General features: G+C 50.4%; 1 protein-coding gene across 11 annotated transcripts in view; it reads left to right on the top strand.

Moving 5' to 3' along the window:
* LOC139371145 (forkhead box protein P4-like) overlaps positions 1-27,500 on the top strand; it is a 140,396-nt gene that overhangs the window by 106,007 nt on the left and 6,889 nt on the right. For 8 of the 11 annotated variants that reach the window (XM_071111245.1, XM_071111250.1, XM_071111247.1 and 5 more), the window contains 8 exons: positions 2,385-2,592; positions 5,142-5,240; positions 7,513-7,611; positions 16,299-16,386; positions 21,394-21,477; positions 23,541-23,784; positions 24,031-24,107; positions 24,311-24,412. In XM_071111245.1, the coding sequence (XP_070967346.1) occupies positions 2,385-2,592; positions 5,142-5,240; positions 7,513-7,611; positions 16,299-16,386; positions 21,394-21,477; positions 23,541-23,784; positions 24,031-24,107; positions 24,311-24,412 (1,001 nt within the window). Of the gene's footprint in view, positions 1-2,384; positions 2,593-5,141; positions 5,241-7,512; positions 7,612-16,298; positions 16,387-21,393; positions 21,478-23,540; positions 23,797-24,030; positions 24,108-24,310; positions 24,413-27,500 lie in introns of all 11 variants that reach the window. The other 3 variants (XM_071111244.1, XM_071111243.1, XM_071111248.1) reach the window with 1 other exon arrangement.

Raw genomic sequence — 27,500 nt, 5'->3', positions numbered from 1 at the left:
GTGTGTGTGTGTGTATATATGCTCGACTCTTCATAACCAACTCCAGCTTTAAGAGTGTGCACACGCATACAAACACACACACACACACACACACACACACATACACACACAGAGCTTTGGCGTTCCAAAGTGGCCGCAACATTACTAAATCCCCGACTGGCAAGAACACACACAGACCAGGATAGAGTTTCCTCCCCCATCCTCCCTCCCTCTCTCCCCCTCCCTCGCCTCTCTCTCTGTATCGCACCCTCAACCCCCACCCCTCAGTTTTGCAGGCCTAGACTTTTTACTCCAAGCTTCACCTCTAACAGTACTGCACACTGAATGAGTGTGAAAGACAGACTGTAGACGTTTTAAAAGTAGAAGAGTGGAATTTATCAGACAGCTTTAAACCCTGGGCTTTGGCATCTCCCCCTCTTTCTTTCTCTCTATCTCTCAGTCTGTCTTTCCCTCTTTCTCTCCTCTTCCTCTCTTTCTCTCTCTCTCTGTCCTCTTCTTCTGTCTTACTCGCTCTCTCCCTCTCGTCAGAGTGGAATTTCCCTGCAGTGTGAAAGAGCCTGTCCATTGTGACGGCTCAGCCAGGCGTGAGGAAGAGCATTCCTCTGGTCAGCCATGCCATACACACACACACACACACACACACACACACACACACACACACACACACACACACAGACAGGTTTCCCTGCCGCTCTGAGCCCCACTACACGTGGAGTGTGTGTTTGTGTGTGCGCTCCACTGCCCCGCATCAGCGTCCCTCCATCAGTCCGGTATGCATGTGTACATGTGTGTGTGGTGGGCAGATTGTCTATTGAGTTTATAGAGTATATATACTTCATATTAGTTTTAGCATACATAGCTTACAGTTGGCTGTTGCAAACACTGAGAAACTGTAAATGAATCGTTCCTTTCCATTTACTTTACTTGCTGTCGATTGGGGCGACTTCATTTCTGTGTTAATCTAACTTGACCCAGGCATAATGTCTATGCTGATAGACATCTAGACACACACACTAGTGGTTGCACACACACACACACACACACACACACACACACACACACACACAGACAGACAGACAGACAGACAGACAGACAGACAGACAGACAGACAGACAGACAGACAGACAGACAGACACATGCGGTATCTATTCACACAGACACATACCTGTACATGCATACACTCTCTCTCTCAAACACACACACAGATATACACACACAGTTCCATTTCTCTAGAGTGAGGATTTTGTTTTGGCTGGCTGAGAGGAGAATGTAGAAGCAGCAGACATAATATTTGGATTTCTGTTAGGATTGTGTATGTTCATGTGTGTGTACGTGTGTGCGCGTGTGTGTCTTTCAGGGACAGCTTGGGCCAGATGCAGAGGGGGCCAGGGGGTCAGGTGTGTGTGATGGGGGGTTGCTGGGTGGACCTATCTCTCCTCTCACAGTGAAATATGAGGAGAAATAGCTATAACATACACACACACATACACATGCACCCAAACACACTCAGACACAGCGCAGCAACAGAAGAAGCATTGCTAGCATTGGACAGCAATAATTGCTAACAGGGAAGGCTGGGGAATAGGGGAGATGTAGAAAGATAACAAAACCTACAGAAATTAGCCTTTAGCTTCCTTCAGTTCATACCCCATCATTTTCCTCATACTTAACCACTCCCAGGGGCTCGGCCCACCGAGTGTCTGTGTGAGTCTCTCTGCGTGTGAGTGGGTGTGTAAGTCTCTCTGTGTGTGAGTGTGTGTGTGAGTCTCTCTGCGTGTGAGTGTGTGTGTGAGTCTCTCTGCGTGTGAGTGTGTGTGTGAGACTCTCTGTGTGTGAGTCTCTCTTTGTGTGAGTCTCTCTTTGTGTGAGTCTCTCTGTGTGTGAGTCTCTCTGTGTGTGAGTCTCTCTGTGTGTGAGTCTCTCTGTGTGTGAGTCTCTCTTTGTGTGAGTCTCTCTTTGTGTGAGTCTCTCTTTGTGTGAGTCTCTCTGTGTGTGAGTCTCTCTGTGTGTGAGTCTCTCTGTGTGTGAGTCTCTCTGTGTGTGAGTCTCTCTTTGTGTGAGTCTCTCTGTGTGTGAGTCTCTCTGTGTGTGAGTCTCTCTTTGTGTGAGTCTCTCTGTGTGTGAGTGCGTGTAGATACATGTGTAACTGGATGGTGGTTTTGTGAGTAATAACTAATATCCAATGACTAAATCTAAACTCTCCTCTCATCCCTCACTCTCCTCTCATCCCTCATTCTCCTCTTCTCTCATCCCTCACTCTACTCTCCTCTCATCCCTCACTCCTCTTCTCTCATCCCTCACTCTACTCTCCTCTCATCCCTCACTCTCCTCTCCTCTCATCCCTCACTCTCCTCTCCCCCCCCCCCCCCCCCCCCCCCTTGCAGCCATGTGTCCTGGGGACCTGCAGCAGCTGTGGAAGGAGGTGTCGGGGGTGCAGTCTGCAGAGGAGGCCCTGAAGCAGCAGCAGACTGGAGAGGGTCTGGACCTCAGCACCAACTCTACCTCAACCTCCTTCCCCAAAGCAAACACACGCAGCAGCCTGCACAATGGACAGGACAACCACACCCCAAAGAGAGACAGATACAGAGACAGGTACAGAGACAGGTACAGAGACAGGTACAGAGACAGGTACAGAGACAGATATAGAGAAAGGTACAGAAACAGGTACAGAGACAGGTACAGAGACAGGTACAGAGACAGATATAGAGACAGGTACAGAGATACAGTTGGGTGCTTTATAAACGTTTCATATGAATGCACCATCGGGGCCATATTTCAGAAATGTATTTTATTTTATTGTTAGATGACTGTGTTCCCCGGCGAAAGCTTGTTACGCGATGGACTGCTAGAGGACTGGCATTTTGAAAAGCTGACACACATGCTCACACACACACACATATGCTCACACATCTGATAGAGCTAGAGAGAATGTGATGTGGTCAAAAGTTTTGAGAATGACACAAATATGAATTACCACAAAGTTTGCTGCTTCAGTGTCTATAGATATTTTGTCAGATGTGGAATACAGAATGGAATACTGAAGTATAATTACAAGCATTTCATAAGTGTCAAAGGCTTTTATTGACAATTACATGAAGTTGATGCAAAGAGTCAATATTTACAGTGTAGGACCCTTCTTTTTCAAGACCTCTGCAATCCGCCCTGGCATGCTGTCAATTAACTTCTGGGCCACATCCTGACTGATGGCAGCCCATTCTTGCATAATCAATGCTTGGAGTTTGTCAGAATTTGTGGGTTTTTGTTTGTCCACCCGCCTCTTGAGGATTGACCACAAGTTCTCAATGGGATTAAGGTCTGGGGAGTTTCCTGGCCATGGACCCAAAATATTAATGTTTTGTTCCCCGAGCCACTTAGTTATCACTTTTGCCTTATGGCAAGGTGCTCCATCATGCTGGAAAAGGCATTGTTCGTCACCAAACTGTTCCTGGATGGTTGGGAGAAGCTGTTCTCAGAGGATGTGTTGGTACAATTCTTTATTTGTGGCTGTGTTCTTAGGCAAAATTGTGAGTGAGCCCACTCCCTTGGCTGAGAAGCAACCCCACACATGAATGGTCTCAGGATGCTTTACTGTTGGCATGACACAGGACTGATGGTAGCTCTCACCTTGTCTTCTCCGGACAAGCTTTTTTCCGGATGCCCCAAACAATCGGAAAGGGGATTCATCCGAGAAAATGACTTTACCCCATGCTTGTAATATCAGTCTGTCCCTGATGTTTTTCCTGGAGAGAATTGGCTTCTTTGCTGCACTTCTTGACACCAGGCCATCCTCCAAAAGTCTTTGCCTCACTGTGTGCAGATGCACTCACACCTGCCTGCTGCCATTCCTGAGCAAGCTCTGTACTGGCGGTGTCCCGATCCCGCAGCTGAATCAATTTTAGGAGACGGTCCTGGCGCTTGCTGGACTTTCTTGGGCGCCCTGAAGCCTTGTTCAGAACAATTGAACCGCTCTCCTTGAAGTTCTTGATGATCCGATAAATGGTTGATTTAGGTGCAATCTTACTGGCAGCAATATCCTTGCCTGTGAAGCCCTTTTTGTGCAAAGCAATGATGACGGCCCATATTTCCTTGCAGGTAACCATGGCTGACAGAGGACGAACAATGATTCCAAGCACCACCATCCTTTTGAAGCTTCCAGTCTGTTATTTGAACTCAATCAGCATGACAGAGTGATCTCCAGCCTTGTCCTCGTCAACACTCACTGACATGTTCTCAGCTGGTCCTTTTGTGGCAGGACTGAAATGCAGAGGAAATGTTTTTGGGAGATTCAGTTCATTTGCATGACAAAGAGGGACTTTGTAATGAATTGCAATTCATCTGATCACTCTTCATAACATTCTGGAGTAAATGATACAAACGGAGGCAGCAGACTTTGTGAAAATTAATGTTAGTGTCATTCTCAAGACTTTTGGCCACGACTGTACACTAATAGTGATACAGTGTGACTGATGTGTGCTCCATGTGCCCTGTAGAAGAACTGTGCTGGACGTAATTCACACGTAATTACTATGTCTTTAGACTGCCATGATGTGCGTATCTGTGTGTAAGGTGTGTGTGTATAGTGTTAAGTACTGTGTAATAAGCTGGTGTGTGTAATATTCTAGTGTAAACGGCCCTCAGGTCATTTGATTTGTGGTCATTGTGGTCATTCTCATGTGTTTTCTGGAGTGGAGCACAAACTACTACTCTACTGCCGTCCAGGGGCCAGTTTGGCATGGGTGTGTCTGGGTGAACATTATGAGATGAGGAGGAAGAGGAGGAGGAGGAGGAAGAGGGGGAGGAAGAGGAAGAGGGGGAGGAGGGAGAGGTTAAGGAGGAGGAGGGGCGGAGGAGGAAGAGGAGGGGGAGGAAGGGGAGGAAGATAAGGGGGAGGAGGAAGAGGAGGAGGGGGAGGAGGAGGAAGAGGGGGAGGAGGAGTGAATGAGGAAGGGGTGACCTGAGAAATGGTTTGTTTGAATGTGAGCACAAAGTAGAAAAAGTGTTGTGTGTATGTAGTGTTATTCTTTGTGTGTGTTTGTTTGTTTGTTCGGGCATGTGTGTGTTCAGAGGAGATGTATGTTTCAGATTGTGTGTGTTTGTTGGGTATGTATTCACCCGTGGGTTGTGTTCATTTAATCTTTAAGAGCAAGACTCTTTGAATGGATCTCCTCCTTCAGCAAGGCAGACCTCGGAGATGAACACCTCGTGCCTTATACCAAAGGCGGCCCACTATCCAGCAGCCAGTGAGTAACTCACACTCAGAAACATACACAGACCTGACATGCTGAGAATGAGGACATGCTCCCTCTGTGTGGGGGAAGTATAAGAGAGCTAGCTCCTGTGACATTTGACTGGCCCATGCTAACACTACCCTAGCATTGCTCATATTGGAGGCAGAGGAGACTGAAGGGAGGAGAAAGGAGGGGGCTAGCATGCTACAGATAATGCATGGCTGATGTGGACTGGTGTGTGGTTGCCAGTAGTTTGTCGCTTCTGCAGTCTGAGCAGCTTCTGAACTGAGCGGAGTCAACGACAGCCAACACGCACGCGCACACGCACACACACACACACACGCACACACACACACACACACACACACACACACACACACACACACACACACACACACACACACACACACACACACACACAGCACATCTGCCCAATGAGAGGGGAATAGTGGAGGAGAAGAGGGGAAAAGAGAGGACGGAGAGGAGGGGATGAGAATGCGCTTGTCTTTGGGATGGTTCCCATCTGTGAGAGGGATGGTTTGTGTTATACAACCCTGTGATGTGGATCTGGCAGAAGCCTCAACCTCCTCCACACACACAGACACACACAGACACACACACAGACACACACACAGACACACACACAGACACACACACAGACGTACACACATGTGAACATTGCTGTTCCAGCCTGTATGTCTCTGGATGCTGGTAGATTTCATGTAAATAAACTGTGAACTCTCTGTGGGAGTTTGTCAGACATGAGGCCAGGCTGGTTCAAACCTCATCTGCAGCACAATGTGAACCCTGTACACTGGCTACTGGACACACACCAAACACACACAGCCACTGGACCTGCCGTCACTGGCCTGGATCCGGCCCAAACCAGAATCAGCATCCCAGAGCTACACACACACGCACGCACACACACACACACACACACACACACACACTCACTCACTCACTCACTCACTCACTCACTCACTCACTCACACACACACAGAATTGTCTCACCACAATAAAGCATACAGCCACGTCTCAGAACAACCGGCGTATGAGGGATAAGACCGCCACCCTACTCACCAATCATGCGTAGTATGGGTCTCATACTGACTAGAGAGTGGGGTGGGGACTGGGGCATTGTGAGGATGAACGTTTGAAATGGAGGAACACACACACCATTCTGCTCTTAGCTTCATGTTCACCACGCTCTGATGACAGTAAGGGAACTATGGCCTTAGTGTGGAACAATGGATGCTTGCACTGTGTGTGTGCTTTTGCTGCTCAGAGGCATGTGTCTGTGGTTCTGATGTGTGCTTTATTTCATCTGTCAATGGTCATCTCAAATGAGATCACTAATTCCTTTCCCCTTACAGTATGTGTTGTGTGTACAGTATGTGTTGTCTGTACAGTATGTGTTGTCTATACAGTATGTGTTGTCTGTACAGTATGTGTTGTCTGTACAGCATGTGTTGTCTATACAGTATGTGATGTCTGTACAATATGCCTGCACAGTATGTGTTGTCTGTACAGTATGTGTTGTGTGTACAGTATGTGTTGTCTATACAGTATGTGTTGTCTATACAGTATGTGTTGTCTGTACAGCATGTGTTGTCTGTACAGAATGTGTTGTCTATACAGTATGTGCTGTCTGTACAATATGCCTGCACAGTATGTGTTGTCTATACAGTATGTGTTTTCTATACAGTATGTGTTGTCTATACAGTATGTGTTGTCTATACAGTATGTGTTGTCTGTACAGTATGTGTTGTCTATACAGTATGTGATGTCTGTACAGTATGCCTGTACAGTATGTGTTGTCTGTACAATATGTGTTGTCTGTTCGGTATGTGTTGTCTATACAGCATGTGTTGTCTATACAGTATGTGTTTTCTGTACAGTATGTGTTGTCTATACTGTATGTGTTGTCTATACAGTATGTGTTGTCTGTACAGTATGTGTTGTCTATACAGTATGTGTTGTCTGTACAGTATGTGTTGTCTATACTGTATGTGTTGTCTATACGGTATGTGTTGTCTATACAGTATGTGTTGTCTATACAGTATGTGTTGTACAGTATGTGTTGTCTAAACAGTATGTGATGTCTGTACATCTGTTATGTTAGCTTCACATCATTCTAACCATGCTATTTTTCTCCATTCCCTCTCTCCCCCCTCTCTCCCTCTCTTCACCCTCTCTCTCCCCTCTCCCCCCCTCTCTCCCTCTCTCCCCCCTCTCTCTCCCTCTCTTCACCCACTCTCTCCCCTCTCTCTCGCTCTCTCAGCCACGAGGAGCATGCAGGTTCCCATCCTCTCTATGGCCATGGAGAGTGTAAATGGCCTGGCTGTGAGGCTCTGTGTGATGACATGGGACAGTTCATCAAGTGAGTAACACCCTGAAGCTGCATTCATGAACGACTCTCCTCCACACAGCCACTGTGTGTCAGTCAGCCCATGCTAGAGTGGACGGGGCCCCTATTGCTGATGGATTGTCACTTTCACTCTTCCTAGCATGACTTTCTAGTGACTAGTGTAGGACTCTACAGTGAGTACTACTATTTCAGTCAGCCCAGACACACACTACCAGCGAATGCAGCGACTAGCCAGTGCTGAGTGTCAGTCAGTCAGTGTAGCTTTCTACAGCCTTCCATCAATAATGAATCAGTTGCTATCGGTTACATCAGGCTCCCTTGGTAGAGCAGAGCGTTTTGTTATTGTGTGTCCGTCTACATTATTTAACAGCTCTCTCTCTCTCTGTCAGCCTTCTCTCATCCCTTTATCCCTCACTTCAATCCCTCTATCTCTCTTTACGTGGTGTGTAGTGAGAGAACCTGTGACACGGTGCTGATAAGGTATCAAAGAAACCGAGGTTACGCCTTATAAGATAGCATAAGTCATTCAGTGTGTATGTGTGTGTGTGTGTATGTGTGTGTATGTGTGTGTGTGTGTGAGTGTGTGTGTGTGTGTGTGTGTGTGTGTGTGTGTGTGTGTGTGTGTGTGTCTGTAACTGGTCCCTCCCGTCTCTAGCTGATTAGTGTTGTGCTCCCAGAGTTCTCTGCTCTGAAGGGTCAAGCAAATTGTTTCCACGCTTCGTTAGTGGTTTACTTAATTAGCTCATTTACAATCACAGCTTTTTGTTTCCATGGCGCTAGCAAAGACTTCAAACAGCAGCTCCCTCTCTGTCCATCTCCCCCTGCTTTCCTTCTCTCTCTCCTCTCTGCCTTTCTTTACCTCTCTGTCCATCTCCCCCTGCTTTCCTTCTCTCTCTCCTCTCTGCCTTTCTTTACCTCTCTGTCCATCTCCCCCTGCTTTCCTTCTCTCTCTCCTCTCTGCCTTTCTTTACCTCTCTGTCCATCTCCCCCTGCTTTCCTTCTCTCTCTCCTCTCTGCCTTTCTTTACCTCTCTGTCCATCTCCCCCTGCTTTCCTTCTCTCTCTCCTCTCTGCCTTTCTTTACCTCTCTGTCCATCTCCCCCTGCTTTCCTTCTCTCTCTCCTCTCTGCCTTTCTTTACCTCTCTGTCCATCTCCCCCTGCTTTCCTTCTCTCTCTCCTCTCTGCCTTTCTTTACCTCTCTGTCCATCTCCCCCTGCTTTCCTTCTCTCTCTCCTCTCTGCCTTTCTTTACCTCTCTGTCTTGTCTGTTTGCCAGTTTGGAGTCTTTGGGGATGGTGTGTAAAGTGGAGAGGGGAGAGGGAGGGGTGAGGGGGGTACATCGGGGGAGATTGGGTGTGTGTATGTGAACGTGTGTGCTGGTGGGAATAAGGGGTGATACATCTAAGCCTGATGTAAACAGTAAGTTGTTACTATTTGTTAGCGTGATGGCACAACACACAACATGTCAGGCGAACAAACTCACTAATACACACAGGCACATTCCACTGAGATCCTGATATCTCTACTACAACAGCTTCAGGACAGTCCACTTGTGGCTAACAAATAACAAACCCATAACAAACCCCTAGCAATCCCATTATGAATATTTTAAGAGGCCAAAGGAACCCTTAACCAAGGCTTTACCAAGACCTAACAATGTCTGTAAGGTAGAGAAACAGACTTTATAATTATCCACTGAGATAATATCTTGAGGGATAGTGTGTATTAACATGGCATGGTACACACACACACCCTCACATGTATGCACACACATACCCGGAGGAGGTGTTGTGAAATGATGGCAGCGGACAGTCTGATCAAAGCCAGAGGCAGGCTGGGAAAGTTTTGAGAGGAAAGCTGTTGTTTGGTGTCTTATTTCACACAGCCTCAGGGCAGGTGGAGTGAGAGGGGGAGAGAGAGAGAGAGAGAGAGAGAGAGAGACAAACCAAACAGTGACAGATAAAGCCGTCAGGTCGACAGTGCGCTCCCCTCCAGCCTTCCTTAGTCATCGCTCCGGGCAGGAAGAGACGAGAGGGGGAGAGGAGACACTCTTCTATTTCCAGCAATTTTCTTCCTTCTGATCTTTGATCTCTCTCTTTCCTCCCATCCCCTTTATTCTCTTTGTCCCGCCACTATCCTCTTCCCATCACCTATTTTCTTCTCTTCTCCTCTTCTATCTAATTACATTTTCCTAAATAGTAGAGACATTTACTAATTTCCCCTCCTGTCTCTTTCTCTCGCTCTATGCCGTCTGGTATAGTACTTTGTTGGCTGTGGTTAGTGGGGCTGATGCTAATGGGTAATGTGGGTTGAATCCCGGTCTGAGAGGGCTGAGGAGTAAACAGAGACTCATTGTCGGGACGCACGGAAAAAACCTGGCTACTGTTTATGACTGAGCCACAGAGTTGGAGAGGGGGGGGGGGGGGGGGGGGGGGTAGAGGTGGAGGATTATAGAGGAAAATAGGAAAAAATTATGTTGGAGTGGAGGGTTATAGAGAGAGTTAGGGAGTGGAGGAGTGAAGAGAGAGTTAGGGAGTGGAGGAGTGAAGAGAGAGTTAGGGAGTGGAGGTACAAAGAGAGAGTTAGGGAGTGGAGGAGTGAAGAGAGAGTTAGGGAGTGGAGGAGTGAAGAGAGAGTTAGGGAGTGGAGGATTATAGAGAGAGTTAGGGAGTGGAGGATTATAGAGAGAGTTAGGGAGTGGAGGAGTGAAGAGAGAGTTAGGATTATAGAGAGTTAGGGAGTGGAGGATTATAGAGAGAGTTAGGGAGTGGAGGATTATAGCGAGAGTTAGGGAGTGGAGGATTATAGCGAGAGTTAGGGAGTGGAGGAGTGAAGAGAGAGTTAGGGATTGGAGGATTATAGCGAGAGTTAGGGAGTGGAGGATTATAGAGAGAGTTAGGGAGTGGAGGAGTGAAGAGAGAGTTAGGGAGTGGAGGATTATAGCGAGAGTTAGGGAGTGGAGGATTATAGAGAGAGTTAGGGAGTGGAGGAGTGAAGAGAGAGTTAGGGAGTGGAGGAGTGAAGAGAGAGTTAGGGAGTGGAGGAGTGAAGAGAGAGTTAGGGAGTGGAGGAGTGAAGAGAGAGTTAGGGAGTGGAGGATTATAGCGAGAGTTAGGGAGTGGAGGAGTGAAGAGAGAGTTAGGGAGTGAAGAATTATAGAGAGAGTTAGGGAGTGGAGGAGTGAAGAGAGAGTTAGGGAGTGGAGGAGTGAAGAGAGAGTTAGGGAGTGGAGGAGTGAAGAGAGAGTTAGGGAGTTGAGGATTATAGCGAGAGTTAGGGAGTGGAGGATTATAGAGAGAGTTAGGGAGTGGAGGAGTGAAGAGAGAGTTAGGGAGTGGAGGAGTGAAGAGAGAGTTAGGGAGTGGAGGAGTGAAGAGAGAGTTAGGGAGTGGAGGATTATAGAGAGAGTTAGGGAGTGGAGGATTATAGAGAGAGTTAGGGAGTGGAGGATTATAGAGAGAGTTAGGGAGTGGAGGATTATAGAGAGAGTTAGGGAGTGAAGAGAGAGTTAGGGAGTGGAGGATTATAGAGAGAGTTAGGGAGTGGAGGATTATAGAGAGAGTTAGGGAGTGGAGGATTATAGAGAGAGTTAGGGAGTGGAGGAGTGAAGAGAGAGTTAGGGAAGGAGTGAAGAGAGAGTTAGGGAGTGGAGGAGTTAAGAGAGAGTTAGTGAGTGGAGGATTATAGCGGGGGAGTGGAGGATTATAGAGAGAGTTAGGGAGTGGAGGAGTGAAGAGAGAGTTAGGGAGTGGAGGATTATAGCGAGAGTTAGGGTGTGGAGGAGTGAAGAGAGAGTTAGGGAGTGGAGGAGTGGAGAGAGTTAGGGAGTGGAGGAGTGAAGAGAGGGTTAGGGAGTGGAGGATTATAGAGAGAGTTAGGGAGTGGAGGAGTGAAGAGAGGGTTAGGGAGTGGAGGATTATAGAGAGAGTTAGGGAGTGGAGGAGTGGAGGAGTGAAGAGAGAGTTAGGGAGTGGAGGAGTGAAGAGAGGGTTAGGGAGTGGAGGAGAGAGTTAGGGAGTGGAGGAGTTAGGGAGTGGAGGAGAAGAGTTAGGGAGTGGAGGATTATGGAGAGAGAGTTAGGGAGTGGAGGAGAGAGAGTTAGGGAGTGGAGGAGAGAGAGGGTTAGGGAGTGGAGGATTATTAGAGAGAGTTAGGGAGTGGAGGAGTGAAGAGAGAGTTAGGGAGTGGAGGGTTATAGCGGGAGTTAGGGAGTGGAGGAGTGAAGAGAGAGTTAGGGAGTGGAGGAGTGGAGAGAGAGTTAGGGAGTGGAGGGTTATAGCGGGAGTTAGGGAGTGGAGGAGTGAAGAGAGAGTTAGGGAGTGGAGGAGTGAAGAGAGAGTTAGGGAGTGGAGGAGTGAAGAGAGAGTTAGGGAGTGGAGGAGTGAAGAGAGAGTTAGGGAGTGGAGGAGTGAAGAGAGAGTTAGGGAGTGGAGGAGTGAAGAGAGGGTTAGGGAGTGGAGGAGTGAAGAGAGAGTTAGGGAGTGGATGAGTGAAGAGAGAGTTAGGGAGTGGAGGAGTGAAGAGAGGGTTAGGGAGTGGAGGTTAATAGAGAGAGTTAGGGAGTGGAGGAGTGAAGAGAGAGTTAGGGAGTGGAGGGTTATAGCGGGAGTTAGGGAGTGGAGGAGTGAAGAAAAAGTTAGGGAGTGGAGGAGTGAAGAGAGAGTTAGGGAGTGGAGGGTTATAGCGGGAGTTAGGGAGTGGAGGAGTGAAGAGAGAGTTAGGGAGTGGAGGAGTGAAGAGAGAGTTAGGGAGTGGAGGAGTGAAGAGAGAGTTTGGGAGTGGAGGTGTAAAGAGAGAGTTAGGGAGTGGGGGTGTAAAGAGAGAGTTAGGGAGTGGAGGATTATAGAAAGAGTTAGGAAGTGGGGGTGTAAAGAGAGAGTTAGGGAGTGGGGGTGTAAAGAGAGAGTTAGGGAGTGGGGGTGTAAAGAGAGAGTTAGGGAGTGGAGGATTATAGAGAGAGTTAGGAAGTGGGGGTGTAAAGAGAGAGTTAGGGAGGGAGGTGAGATCATGTTTTTGTTATTATTACCATGTACTTGTGTTGAGCCGTCTATCTATGCCGGGATTACCCATGCCATGACATCATTGTTATTGGTTCATTTCTTCTCTCAGTCTTAAATTTTCAAACTCCCCACTCACTTAAAGACATACACAAAGATACACACATCGTATCAGAGTTGTCATGAGCAGAAAAGAGGGATGTCCCGTGTAGTCCTTGGTCACAGATAGTCAGAAATACACAAGTCCTTCAGAATCTCCAGAAAACTTTTTTAATGGCACATAGTTGTACACATACAGTCAGGGTAGGCAGCAGCAACCTGCAAATAACCCTGGCAATGACTGAGGGAGGGAGGGAGGGAGGGAGGGAGGGAGGGAGGGAGGGAGGGAGGGAGGGAGGGAGGGAGGGAGGGAGGGAGGGAGGGAGGGAGGGAGGGAGGGAGGGAGGGAGGGAGGGAGGGAGGGAGGGAGGGAGCGGGAGAATGGGTTAGAGAGAGGAAGAAGGGGAGGGAGAGAGGGAGAAGGGGAGGGAGAGAGGGAGAAGGGGAGGGAGAGAGGGAGAATGGGAGGGAGAGAGGGAGAAGGGGAGGGAGAGAGGGGGAATGGGAGGGAGAGAGGGAGAAGGGGAGGCAGAGAGGGGGAATAGGAAGGAGAGATGGAGAAGGGGAAGGGGAGGGAGAGAGCGAGAATGGGTTAGAGAGAGGGAGAATGGGAGGGAGAGAGGAAGAAGGGGAGGGAGAGAGGGAGAATGGGAGGGAGAGAGGGAGAATGGGAGGGAGAGAGGGAGAATGGGAGGGAGAGAGGGAGAATGGGTTAGAGAGAGGAAGAAGGTGAGGGAGAGAGGGGGAAGGGGAGGGAGAGAGGGAGAAGGGGATGGAGAGAGGGAGAATGGGAGGGAGAGGGCGAGAATGGGAGGGAGAGAGGGAGAATGGGAGGGAGAGAGGGAGAATGGGAGGGAGAGAGGGAGAAGGGGAGGGAGAGAGGGAGAAGGGGAGGGAGAGAGGGAGAATGGGAGGGAGAGAGGGGGAAGGGGAGGGAGAGAGGGAGAAGGGGATGGAGAGAGGGAGAATGGGAGGGAGAGGGCGAGAATGGGAGGGAGAGAGGGAGGGAGAATGGGAGGGAGAGAGGGAGAAGGGGAAGGAGAGAGGGAGAATAGGAAGGAGAGATGGAGGAGGGGAGGGAGAGAGGGAGAAGGGGAGGGAGAGCGCGAGAATGGGTTAGAGAGAGGAAGAAGGGGAGGGAGAGAGGGGGAAGGGGAGGGAGAGAGGGAGAAGGGGATGGAGAGAGGGAGAATGGGAGGGATAGGCGAGAATGGGAGGGAGAGAGGGAGAATGGGAGGGAGAGAGGGAGAATGGGAGGGAGAAAAGGGTTGGAGAGAGGGAGAAGGGGAGGGAGAGAGGGAGAATGGGAGGGAGAGAGGGGGAAGGGGAGGGAGAGAGTGAGAAGGGGATGGAGAGAGGGAGAATGGGAGGGAGAGGGCGACGGCGAGAATGGGAGGGAGAGAGGGAGGGAGAATGGGAGGGAGAGAGGGAGAAGGGGAGGGAGAGAGGGAGAAGGGGAGGGAGAGAGGGAGAATCGGAGGGAGAAGGGGAGGGAGAATGGGAGGGAGAGAGGGAGAAGGGGAGGGAGAGAGGGAGAATGGGAGGGAGAGAGGGAGAAGGGGAGGGAGAATGGGAGGGAGAGAGGGAGAAGGGGAGGGAGAGAGGGAGAAGGGGAGGGAGAGAGGGAGAATCGGAGGGAGAAGGGGAGGGGGGCAGGGAGAAGGGGAGGGAGAATGGGAGGGAGAGAGGGAGAAGGGGAGGGAGAATGGGAGGGAGAGAGGGAGAAGGGGAGGGAGAATGGGAGGGAGAGAGGGAGAAGAGGAGGGAGAGAGGGAGAATGGGAGGGAGAGAGGGAGAATGGGTGGGAGAGAGGGAGAATGGGTTAGAGAGAGGAAGGAGGGGAGGGAAAGAGGGAGAAGGGGAGGGAGAGAGGGAGAAGGGGAGGGAGAGAGGGAGAATGGGTGGGAGAGAGGGAGAATGGGAGGGAGAGAGGGAGAATGGGAGGGAGAGGGAGGGGGAGGGAGAGAGGGAGAATGGGAGGGGAGAGGGAGAAGGGGTGGGAGAGAGGGAGAATGGGTTAGAGAGAGGAAGGAGGGGAGGGAAAGAGGGAGAAGGGGAGGGAGAGAGGGAGAAGGGGAGGGAGAGAGGGAGAATGGGTGGGAGAGAGGGAGAGTGGGAGGGAGAGAGGAAGAAGGGAGGGAGAGAGGGAGAAGGAGAGGGAGAGAGGGAGGGATAATGGGTGGGAGAGAGGGAGAATGGGAGGGAGAAGGGGAGGGAGAGAGGGAGAAGGGGAGGGAGAGAGGGAGAATGGGTTAGAGAGAGGAAGAAGGGGAGGGAGAGAGGGGGAATGGGAGGGAGAGAGGGAGAAGGGGAGGGAGAGAGGGAGAATGGGTTAGAGAGATGGAGAAGGGGAGGAAGAGATGGAGAATGGGAGGGAGAGATGGAGAAGGGGAGGGAAGAGGTAGAAGGGGAGGGAGAGAGAGGGGGAGAATGGGAGGAGAGGGAGAATGGGTTAGAGAGAGGAAGAATGGGAGGGAGAGAGGGAGAAGGGGAGGGAGAGAGGGATAATGGGTTAGAGAGAGGAAGAATGGGAGGGAGAGAGGGAGAAGGGGAGGGAGAGAGGGAGAAGGGAGGGGAGAGGGAGAAGGGGAGGGAGAGAGGGAGCGGTACGCTGGGAAAGATCAGAAGGTCCCGCATCCTCCCACAGCAGAGGAAACAAACATCACCGCCATTCAGACACAGCACACACACACACTCTGTCTCACACACCCACTCTATCTCACACACACACTAACATATAATCACGCACACACACACACGTGCACCCACACACATATTTCAGGGCAGAAGTGTATTAGGAGTAAATCATAGATTAGGACCTCTCTCTGTAGCTATGATAACACATGAGCTCATGTCCAGGTGTTCTCCCACACTGAGGTCATGGACTAGAGAGCAGAATACACACACACACACACACACTAAAAAGAATATGGTTATATTGAACTGATATACATATTTAATGTACTTTTTTACATAACTCCCTCCCCTCACTAATAGACACACAATCTCTCCTCCACTGTGTAAACTGTCTGGTTGTTTTGTTTAACACTGAGTTCAACAGTTGACTCTTTCATGTTTGGACTTTGTTGTGTTTTTTCTGTGAGGAGGAAATGTAGTTTATACTGTGAAGTGTTTGGTACAAGCACACTATTGTGTGTGTTTCCATGTGTCTGTTTGGACAGGAGTGTGAAGCCCTCTGGTCTCTTGAAAAACTCTAAACAGGAAAATAAACTATCTGCAGTCACATAAATGTGAATATTTATTTATATGAAGTCATCATTGGCCGGGATCACAGAAACTGGAGCGTTGGTATCTGCTGCACGCTGTACAGTCACATGTCTCCCTACTGTCCTCTTCCAATGACACACACAGTGGCACATATGTCTGGTGTTACATTGAATATGTGTGAATTTGGAAGAAAGTAAATGATGGATTAATATGATTTGTTTTGCGTGACATTAACGGGCTATAACCCAGTTGTATCCCTCTATCTCTCCCCCCTCCTCTCCCTCCGCCCTCCTCTCCCTCTCTATCCTCCTCTCCCTCTGTCCTCTCCCTCTGTTGTCATCTCCCTCTATCCTCCTCTCCCTCTCTCTTCTCTCAGGCATCTGAACAACGAGCATGCTCTGGATGACCGCAGCACGGCCCAGTGCAGGGTGCAGATGCAGGTGGTCCAACAGCTGGAGATACAGGTGGGCTACACACACACACACACACACACACACACACACACACACACACACACACACACACACACACACACACACACACACACACACACACACATAGCCACTCTCTGTGACTGTGACTTGTCTGAGTCAGGGTGGGGGTTAGAGAAAGCACTGGAGCTTGTAATTTAAAAGAGGAAATCTGCCATCACAGGCCCCAATTATGAACCTCCCAGTCCAGCCCAGTCCAGTTGAGCCCAGCCCAGTCCAATCCAGCCCAATCCAGCCCAGTCCAGCCCAGCCCAGTCCCGTCCAATCCAGCCCAATCCCGTCCAGCCCAGTCCCGTCCATTCCTGCCCAACCCAGCCCAGTCCCGTCCAGTCCAGCCCAGCCCAGTCTCGTCCCGCCCAGCCCAGTCCAGCCCAGTCCAGTCAAGCCCAGCCCAGTCCAATCCAGCCCAATCCAGCCCAGTCCAGCCCAGTCCCGTCCAGCCCAGCCCAGTCCAGTCCCGTCCAGTCCAGCCCAGTCCCGTCCCGCCCAGCCCAGTCCAGCCCAGTCCAGTCGAGCCCAGCCCAGTCCAATACAGCCCAATCCAGCCCAGTCCAGCCCAGTCCCGTCCAGCCCAGCCCAGTCCCATCCAGCCCAGTCCAGCCCAGTCCAGTCCAGTGCAGCACAGTCCAGCCTAGCCCAGTCCAGCCTAGCCCAGTCTAGTCCCGTCCAGCCCAGTCCAGCCTAGCCCAGTCCAGCCCAGTCCAGCCCAGTCCAGTGCAGCCCAGTCCAGCCCAGCCCAGCCCAGTCCAGCCCAGTCCAGTCCAGTCCAGCCCAGTCCAGTCCCTCACTATTGAGGGGAAGGAGGAGAAGACTTGATTCAGCCATCTCCCCCCTAATTCTACCCAGCTATATCACTGCATTGAATCATACAGTATCATGGCTCTCATACTGTACTACCCCACAAAGGCACAAGACGTCAGAGGAACACATCAAGATGATGAAGAGTGTATGGGTGTGTTTCCGGCCCGTCTGTTAGGCACATCCCACTTCTCTCCCAGCAGCCAAACACACACACTCCCAAAATATCCCCCAAACAGCATGGTGTTAAGCCCAGGGTATTGGGTCTGGAGCTGGGGTTAGGGTTAGCCGTGGCCCTGGTGCCCCTGGTAAACAGTGTTTAGCCCCACGCCTGAAGCCACCGCTGGGGAACACAACGTGACAGAGAGGCAGGCGGTGTCACATCACATCAGCTCTCCGGTCCTCTCTGCTTCCCCTGCCATGTCAACTACCTCAGCCAGGCACTGGCATCACCACTCACTACTGCTCTGTTACAGTAGCTACACACAGATTAACACACACACACTTCACTCAATGCTGCCCTGCTGGTCTCATTCAGCCAGCTTCTGCAGGCCTCTCACTCTCACGCACACACACACACATTCTGTCATAAACACACACATACAGACACACACGTACAGACACACACATACAGACACACACATACAGACACACACATACAGACACACACGTACAGACACACACGTACAGACACACACATACAGACACACACATACAGACACACACGTACAGACACACACATACAGACACACACATACAGACACACACATACAGACACACACGTTTCCCGCAGGCTATTGCACAGCAGCTCTCTCTAAACGCCAGTTAGCAATGTCAAACGGGGACTAGTGTATCTGTAGGGTAATGTGTGTGTGAGTGTGTGTGTGTATATCGTGTGAGATAGTGTTAGGTGTGTGTGGGGAGGGGGTTCTCTCTGCCTGGGGATACTGGTGCTGTGAGACAGTGAGAACAGCCCATAGACACACACACACACTACACACACACACACTCATACACACACTACACACGTGTTAAATCATAGACGAAGGGGATGCCTCTTTCGCTTGTACGTCACACCCTCTCCTAAATATCTGTGTTTTACTGGTGTGATGGGAAGCATTGACACTGATGTGGCTTGATTGGATTTTATGAAGAGTCCACAGTGTGAGAATCAGCATCAGAATAAGTCTCTAGTCTGTTAACGTCAAGACAAACAGTGTTGTTTGAATGGGGCTTGAGTCTAGACATGTGAATGGGGCCTGAGTCTAGACATGTGAATGGGGCCTGAGTCTAGACATGTGAATGGGGCCTGAGTCTAGACATGTGAATGGGGCCTGAGTCTAGATATGTGAATGGGGCCTGAGTCTAGACATGTGACTGGGGCCTGAGTCTAGACATGTGAATGGGGCCTGAGTCTAGACATGTGAATGGGGGCCAGAGTCTAGACATGTGAATGGGGCCTGAGTCTAGACATGTGAATGGGGCCAGAGTCTAGACATGTGAATGGGGCCTGAGTCTAGACATGTGAATGGGGCCTGAGTCTAGACATGTGAATGGGGCCTGAGTCTAGACATGTGAATGGGGCTTGAGTCAAAACATGTGAATGGGGCCTGAGTCTAGACATGTGACTGGGGCCAGAGTCTAGACATGTGAATGGGGCCTGAGTCTAGACATGTGAATGGGGCCAGAGTCTAGACATGTGAATGGGGCCTGAGTCTAGACATGTGAATGGGGCCAGAGTCTAGACATGTGAATGGGGCCTGAGTCTAGACATGTGAATGGGGCCTGAGTCTAGATATGTGAATGGGGCCAGAGTCTAGACATGTGAATGGGGCCAGAGTCTAGACATGTGAATGGGGCCAGAGTCTAGACATGTGAATGGGGCCTGAGTCTAGACATGTGAATGGGGCCAGAGTCTAGACATGTGAATGGGGCCTGAGTCTAGACATGTGAATGGGGCCTGAGTCTAGATATGTGAATGGGGCCAGAGTCTAGACATGTGAATGGGGCCAGAGTCTAGACATGTGAATGGGGCCTGAGTCTAGACATGTGAATGGGGCCTGAGTCTAGACATGTGAATGGGGCCTGAGTCTAGATATGTGAATGGGGCCTGAGTCTAGACATGTGAATGGGGCCTGAGTCTAGACATGTGACTGGGGCCAGAGTCTAGACATGTGAATGGGGTCTGAGTCTAAACATGTGAATGGGGCCTGAGTCTAGACATGTGAATAGGGCCAGAGTCTAGACATGTGAATGGGGCCTGAGTCCAGACATGTGAATGGGGCCAGAGTCTAGACATGTGAATGGGGCCTGAGTCTAGACATGTGAATGGGGCCTGAGTCTAGATATGTGAATGGGGCCAGAGTCTAGACATGTGAATGGGGCCAGAGTGACATGTGAATGGGGCCTGATGGAGTCTAGACATGTGAATGGGGCCAGAGTCTAGACATGTGAATGGGGCCAGAGTGACATGTGAATGGGGCCTGAGTCTAGATATGTGAATGGGGCCTGAGTCTAGACATGTGAATAGGGCCAGAGTCTAGACATGTGAATGGGGCCAGAGTCTAGACATGTGAATGGGGCCTGAGTCTAGACATGTGAATGGGGCCAGAGTCTAGACATGTGAATTGGGCCAGAGTCTAGACATGTGAATGGGGCCTGACATGTGAATGGGGCCAGAGTCTAGACATGTGAATGGGGCCAGAGTCTAGACATGTGAATGGGGCCTGAGTCTAGACATCTAGACATGTGAATGGGGCCTGAGTCTAGACATGTGAATGGGGCCTGAGTCTAGACATGTGAATGGGGCCTGAGTCTAGACATGTGAATGGGGCCTGAGTCTAGACATGTGAATGGGGCCTGAGTCTAGACATGTGAATGGGGCCTGAGTCTAGACATGTGAATGGGGCCTGAGTCTAGACATGTGAATGGGGCCTGAGTCTAGACATGTGAATGGGGCCTGAGTCTAGACATGTGAATGGGGCCTGAGTCTAGACATGTGAATGGGGCCTGAGTCTAGACATGTGAATGGGGCCTGAGTCTAGACATGTGAATGGGGCCTGAGTCTAGACATGTGAATGGGGCCTGAGTCTAGACATGTGAATGGGGCCTGAGTCTAGACATGTGAATGGGGCCTGAGTCTAGACATGTGAATGGGGCCAGAGTCTAGACATGTGAATGGGGCCTGAGTCTAGACATGTGAATGGGGCCTGACATGTGAATGGGGCCTGAGTCTAGACATGTGAATGGGGCCAGAGTCTAGACATGTGAATGGGGCCTGAGTCTAGACATGTGAATGGGGCCTGAGTCTAGACATGTGAATGGGGCCTGAGTCTAGACATGTGAATGGGGCCAGAGTGACATGTGAATGGGGCCTGAGTCTAGACATGTGAATGGGGCCTGAGTCTAGACATGTGAATGGGGCCTGAGTCTAGACATGTGAATGGGGCCTGAGTCTAGACATGTGAATGGGGCCTGAGTCTAGACATGTGAATGGGGCCTGAGTCTAGACATGTGACTGGGGCCAGAGTCTAGACATGTGAATGGGGCCTGAGTCTAGACATGTGAATGGGGCCTGAGTCTAGACATGTGAATGGGGCCTGAGTCTAGACATGTGAATGGGGCCTGAGTCTAGACATGTGAATGGGGCCTGGCCCTGAGTCTAGACATGTGAATGGGGCCTGAGTCTAGACATGTGAATGGGGCCTGAGTCTAGACATGTGAATGGGGCCTGAGTCTAGACATGTGAATGGGGCCTGAGAGACATGTGAATGGGGCCTGAGTCTAGACATGTGAATGGGGCCTGAGTCTAGACATGTGAATGGGGCCTGAGTCTAGACATGTGAATGGGGCCTGAGTCTAGATGTGAATGGGGCCTGAGTCATGTGAATGGGGCCTGAGTCTAGACATGTGAATGGGGCCTGAGTCTAGACATGTGAATGGGGCCTGAGTCTAGACATGTGAATGGGGCCTGAGTCTAGATATGTGAATGGGGCCTGAGTCTAGATATGTGAATGGGGCCTGAGTCTAGACATGTGAATGGGGCCTGTAGCAAAGCTGTAGAATGACTTATTTTCCTTACTACTGTGCTTCTCTACTGTTACAATAGTAATCATTGACTAAAAAAGTGTAATTTCACTGTCCTTGTGTGTGTGTGCGTGCGTGCGTGTGTGTGTTTCTCAGCTGTCCAAGGAGAGTGAACGACTGCAGGCGATGATGACCCACCTGCACATGCGCCCTTCGGAGCCAAAGCCTTTCAATCAACCTGTGAGTACCTCACCTCTCAACTCTCACCTCTCAACTCTCACCTCTCAACTCTCACCTCTCAACTCTCACCTCTCAACTCTCACCTCTCACCTCTCAACTCTCACCTCTCAACTCTTACCTCTTAACTCTCACCTTTCACCTCTCACCTCTCAACTCTCACCTCTCTCCTCTCACCTTTCACCTCTCACATCTCACCTTTCACCTCTCACCTCTCACTGTGCTGTAGCAGATGCCACTAAGGTATATTTGTGTTTCTGAGAGTTTTGGGGGGTGTTTGCATCCTTGTTGATGAGTGTTACAAATGTGGACTACAATTTATTTATTCATATATTAGGGTTATCTATAGAGTTGATTATTAGTTTACAAGATATGTATACAGCCTGTTGTTCTGGATTCATATATGAGCAGAGGTCCCAATAATAAAACATTTAATAATGTAGTCATAATTAAATGTGTGCCTGTGTGTGTGTGTGTGTGTGTGTGTGTGTGTGTGTGTGTGTGTGTGTGTGTGTGTGTGTGTGTGTGTGTGTGTGTGTGTGTGTGTGTGTGTGTGTGTGTGTGTGTGTGTGCGAGCCATCAGTCAGTCTGCCCTGTTGATGGATGGAGCTGTGTGTCTCTGGGCAGGCAGGTTGGCGCAGGCAGTCAGGCAGGTTGGCGCAGGCAGGCAGGTTGGCGCAGGCAGGCAGGTTGGCGCAGGCAGGCAGGGCTGTTATTAGGTATCTAATGAATATTTCATTATTCAGATTGACGAGGAGTCTTATTAAAATATGAAGATGTTGAAATTAATTGTCAATTAGAAGTGGAGTGTCTTAATTTGAGGGGATGTAAATGGTTGCGGTGGAGTGGTGGGACGTGTGTGTGTGTGTGTGTGTGTGTGTGTGTGTGTGTGTGTGTGTGTGTGTGTGTGTGTGTGTGTGTGTGTGTGTGTGTGTGTGTGTGTGTGTGTGTGTGTGTGTGTGTGTGTGTGTGTGTGTGCGTGCGTGCGTGCAGAGACAAATGCAGAGCATCAGCTGTCATTAGCACCTTATGGGAAATCAGGAAGAGGTGTGTCCTAAGTCATCACGGGAGACAAGCCTGGGGGTCAAAGATTGGAGGAGGGGGTTGGAAGGGAGGAGTCTTCATAATGGAAACAAAGCTTGCCCTCAATTAAGAGGGTTGTGGTGTTGCCTTGGTGATGTGGCAGGTCCACAGCTAATGAAGTACCTGTTTAACAGGGGGATGGAAAGAGAGAGAATGAAGGGCTGGAGAGAAAGAGGCAGATTTCCAGAGCTAATGAAGTAGCAGTTAAACAGGCCTGACCCCTAATCAGTCAGAATGGTACAGACCCCTCCTCTGGAGCAGACAGGGAGAGGACACGTAGGAGGTGGGGGCTGGTCATGACTGGAAAGATAAGAGAAGGAGAAATAGGAGGGAAGGTGAAGAAAGAGAGAGATGAGGGAGAGAGAGAAAGGAAAGAAGACAGAGATGATCAGAGTACCCCCCCTCTCTCTCTGTCTCTCTCTCTCACACACACACACACACACACTCACACACGCAAACACGCACACACGCACACACAAACACAATCGTTTTAATTAGCTCTAAACTAGCAGCCCTTGGAAAAGTGTCCCTGAGCGACTCAGAGGACTGGTTTCCAGTTCCCGTTGCTCCTGTGGGCTCTGCCTAATTGGGCCGAGCTTGGCCATGAAGAGAGCGTGCCACCACTGTGTGTGCGTCTGTGTGTGTGTGACCACAGAGGCCTCCACACACATACACACTCCCATCTCTTGCTTTGTTTTGTTTTTGTTCACTGAGGACTAATTGCATTGTGTGTCTGTGTAACTGAGTCTGAGGTCTTTGTTTTGCTCTCTGGTGGCAGAGTTGATGATCTTATGATAGATAGTCTTTGTGCCAGCTGGCATCGCTCATGTCTCTTTGTCTCTGTGTCTATGTGGATTAAAGGTTTGTGTAAATCCAAGCAGCATAGCTAACTGTCCATCTATCCTACCAAAGTGCAAGGTGGAACCATGAATCTTGTTGATGATGGTCCCTATTTGATGATGTCACATCCTGTTCCTCCCCAGCTGAACCTGGCGTCCAGTGGCTCCCTGCTGAAGAGGGAGAGCGATGCGTACCCCGAGGGTCTACCTCACCCCCCCACCTCCGCCGCCGCCCCTATTACCCCGGTCCGCCAGGGCCCCTCTGTCATCAGCTCCTCCAGCCTGCACTCACACTCACACTCACACTCACACTCACACTCACACCCGCACGGCGTGGGACCCATACGCAGGCGCATCGCTGACAAGTTCTGCACCCCCATCGCCTCAGGTATACGAGAGGGTATGCATACAGCCCTCCAACACACACATTTGGAAATCTATACAAGCATACTGGTATACACACACACACACACACAGACACACACACACACACACACTCACTCACACACACACACACACACACACACACACACACACACACACACACACACACACACACACACACACACACACACACACACACACACACACACACACCTATCAAGGACTAACACAGTGTGTGTTTTCTCTGTAGAGCTGGCGCAGAACTGTGAGTTCTATAAGAACGCTGACGTCAGACCTCCCTTCACCTACGCCTCTCTCATACGCCATGTAAGTCTCCTCCTTTTATTCTCCTTTTCTCTTCCTGTCATCGCCTCTCATCTTGCTTTTCTCCTACCCTACCCACTCAAATTCTCTCCCCTCCTCCTTCCATCCTTCTCGCCTCCTTCCTCTACTCTCTTTTTAGTTGTGTGAACCATTGGTAGCTCCGTTGAGACGTTGTCTAATGTTGTTCCCTCTCTGTCTCTCTGTAGGCCATTCTGGAGGCTCCAGACATGCAGCTGACTCTTAATGAGATCTATAACTGGTTTACACGAATGTTCGCCTACTTCAGGAGAAACACAGCCACATGGAAGGTGAGTCCACACACATTCTTACACACACACTCCTCCGCATAGACATGAGGTCACTCACCTACTGTAGACACATGCACACACATTGAACATCCACAAACAAAGATTAGACAATATTCCTCCTCACACACACACCCACACACTCACACACTCGGCAGCCTCAAAAACTGACATGGCCATTGAAACACCAAGCTGTTTTGATGATTATAAGCCATTTTACCCACAATGCCCTGAGTGGAGTGTGTGTGTGCGTAAGTGTGTGGACTCACTCCATGTGGCTGTGTTTCTTCACAGAGAGGTGTTAGATTTGACTTATCCCACCTCCATCCTCCTCCCTCCTTCCATCTCCCTTCTCCCCCCCCCTCTCTCCCTCCATCTCTCCCTTCCTCCCCCATCCCTCCCTCCCTCCCCTCCCTTCCCCTCTCTCCCTCCATCTCTCCCTTCCTCCCCCATCCCTCCCTCCCCTCCCTTCCCCTCTCTCCCTCCATCTCTCCCTTCCTCCCCCATCCCTCCCTCCCTCCCCTCCCTTCCCCTCTCTCCCTCCATCTCTCCCTTCCTCCCCCCATACCGCCCTCCCTCCCCCTCTCTCCCTGCATCCCTACCTTCCTCCCTCTCCCCCTCCCCCCTCTCTTCCTCCACCCCCCCCTATTTTTCTTCTCTCCCTCTCCCTTCCCTCCCTCCACCCTCCCTCTCTCCCCTTTTCTTCCCTCTTCCTCCCTCCCTTCTCCCTCCTTCCCTCTTCTTCACTCCCTCCTGGTCTTCCGGAGAGTTCTGTGGCCTACGAAGACGGTTCCACTTAGCTCAGTGGAAACACACCTCACTATCACACAGCGTCATTACAGAGTCACACACACTCAATGGTTTCTCACACACACACATTCTCACACACGCTCACTCTCGCAGTCTATGACTCACACACACACACACACACACACACACACACACACACCTGTCTGGAACGTGACTGTGTAGGTGCTGACCCATTTCTACTGAAGCCTCCATCTAATTTGAGTGTCAGCTCCTCCAGAGAGACAGACGAGAGGAGGGGTGAAGAGGCGGTGTCACGGCCCGAGCCTTGCACTAATAGCCTTGAACTGAGGTGGGGAGGGAGAGAGATGCCAGCCAGGAATATCTTTGCCTCCGCATCTCATTTTTATGAAATTTAGAAAATCATATATTCTCCCACTTCCTCTCTACCTAGACCCAGCCCTTTAAATATAGATATATCTACCTTTATATATTTATATATGTATGAAATATCCTCAGGTTTGGCCTGTATTAAATATAGAGGAAGATGTATGTCCTTTAATGGGCCTGGATATTTCATGAGGAGAGCTAGAGTCAGCCACTGGAAGACATTGATCAGAGAGAGGGAGGGAGAGAGGGATGAGGGGGGGAGAGAGGGATGAGGGAGGGAGAGAGGGATGAGGGAGGGAGAGAGGGATGAGAGAGAGAGAGAGAGAGAGAGAGAGAGAGAGAGAGAGAGAGAGAGAGAGAGAGAGAGAGAGAGGGATGAGAGAGAGAGAGAGAGGGAGGGAGAGAGGGATGAGGGAGGGAGAGAGGGATGAGGGAGGGAGAGAGGGATGAGAGAGAGAGAGAGAGAGCAAGAGAAGTAGAAGGAGAGGTGTCCAGTCAGAGTTAAACAGAATATGATTTCATTTCTCCAAGGTTCTGAATATGGTTGAGAATGTATTTTTATGGGTAGAGAGCAGGGTCACATTCAACAGGATGTGGCTCATCCAATAAGACCATTTTAGAGTCTATCTTGAACTGCTGGTGCCAACATGGTACTTTTAAGCATTCTAATATCACATTGAGGACAATAACTGAAGGGGTGTATGCTGAAAGGTAAGAACTACCAGTCTGTTGTGTGGGCGCTGTGACACACACACGCCACCTCCCATTTGACACAAGTCCCTACCCATCATCCTTTTCTCTAACAGCCCTACTCTCCTCTCCCCACCCCAGTCTCATTCCTACCCCTCTGTACCCCCTTAACTGTACCCTTACCTTTCTCCAATACTACCTCTAGCCCTCTATTCCATCTGTATCCCTTCTCCCCTTTCCCACACTCACCCCCTCTCCTCTACACGTCTCTCTCTCTCTCGCCCTTCTCCTCTCTACACGTCTATCTCTCGCCCCTCTCCTCTACGCGTCTCTCACTCTCTCGCCCTTCTCCTCTCTACACGTCTCTCTCTCTCGCCCTTCTCCTCTCTACACGTCTCTCTCTCTCTCGCCCTTCTCCTCTCTACACGTCTCTCTCTCTCGCCCTTCTCCTCTCTACACGTCTCTCTCTCTCTCGTCCCTCTCCTCTACACGTCTCTCTCTCTCTCTCGCCCTTCTCCTCTCTACACGTCTCTCTCTCGCCCTTCTCCTCTCTACACGTCTCTCTCTCTCTCGCCCTTCTCCTCTCTACACGTCTCTCTCTCTCTCGCCCCTCTCCTCTACACGTCTCTCTCTCGCCCTTCTCCTCTCTACACGTCTCTCTCTCTCTCTCGCCCTTCTCCTCTCTACACGTCTCTCGCCCTTCTCCTCTCTACACGTCTCTCTCTCTCTCTCGCCCTTCTCCTCTCTACACGTCTCTCTCTCTCTCGCCCCTCTCCTCTACACGTCTCTCTCTCTCGCCCCTCTCTCCTCTACACGTCTCTCTCTCTCTCGCCCCTCTCCTCTACACGTCTCTCTCTCTCTCTGCCCTTCTCCTCTCTACACGTCTCTCTCTCTCTCGCCCCTCTCCTCTACACGTCTCTCTCTCCCTCTCGCCCTTCTGCTCTCTACACGTCTCTCTCTCTCTCTCGCCCTTCTCCTCTCTACACGTCTCTCTCTCTCTCTCTCGCCCTTCTCCTCTCTACACGTCTCTCTCTCTCTCGCCCCTCTCCTCTACACGTCTCTCTTTCTCTCGCCCTTCTCCTCTCTACACGTCTCTCTCTCTCTCGCCCTTCTCCTCTCTACACGTCTCTCTGTCTCTGTCTCTCTCTCGCCCCTCTCCTCTACACATCTCTCTCTCTCTCTCGCCCCTCTCTTCTCTACACGTCTCTCTCTCGCCCCTCTCCCTCTACACGTCTCTCTCTCCCGCTCTCTCACCCCTTCTCCT

The sequence above is a fragment of the Oncorhynchus clarkii genome, chromosome 17 (genome assembly GCF_045791955.1).
Source record: "Oncorhynchus clarkii lewisi isolate Uvic-CL-2024 chromosome 17, UVic_Ocla_1.0, whole genome shotgun sequence".
In the NCBI taxonomy this organism is placed as follows: domain Eukaryota; kingdom Metazoa; phylum Chordata; class Actinopteri; order Salmoniformes; family Salmonidae; genus Oncorhynchus; species Oncorhynchus clarkii.
The sequence above is the reverse complement of the archived record's forward strand: the minus strand, read 5'-3'. Positions and strand labels throughout refer to the sequence as shown.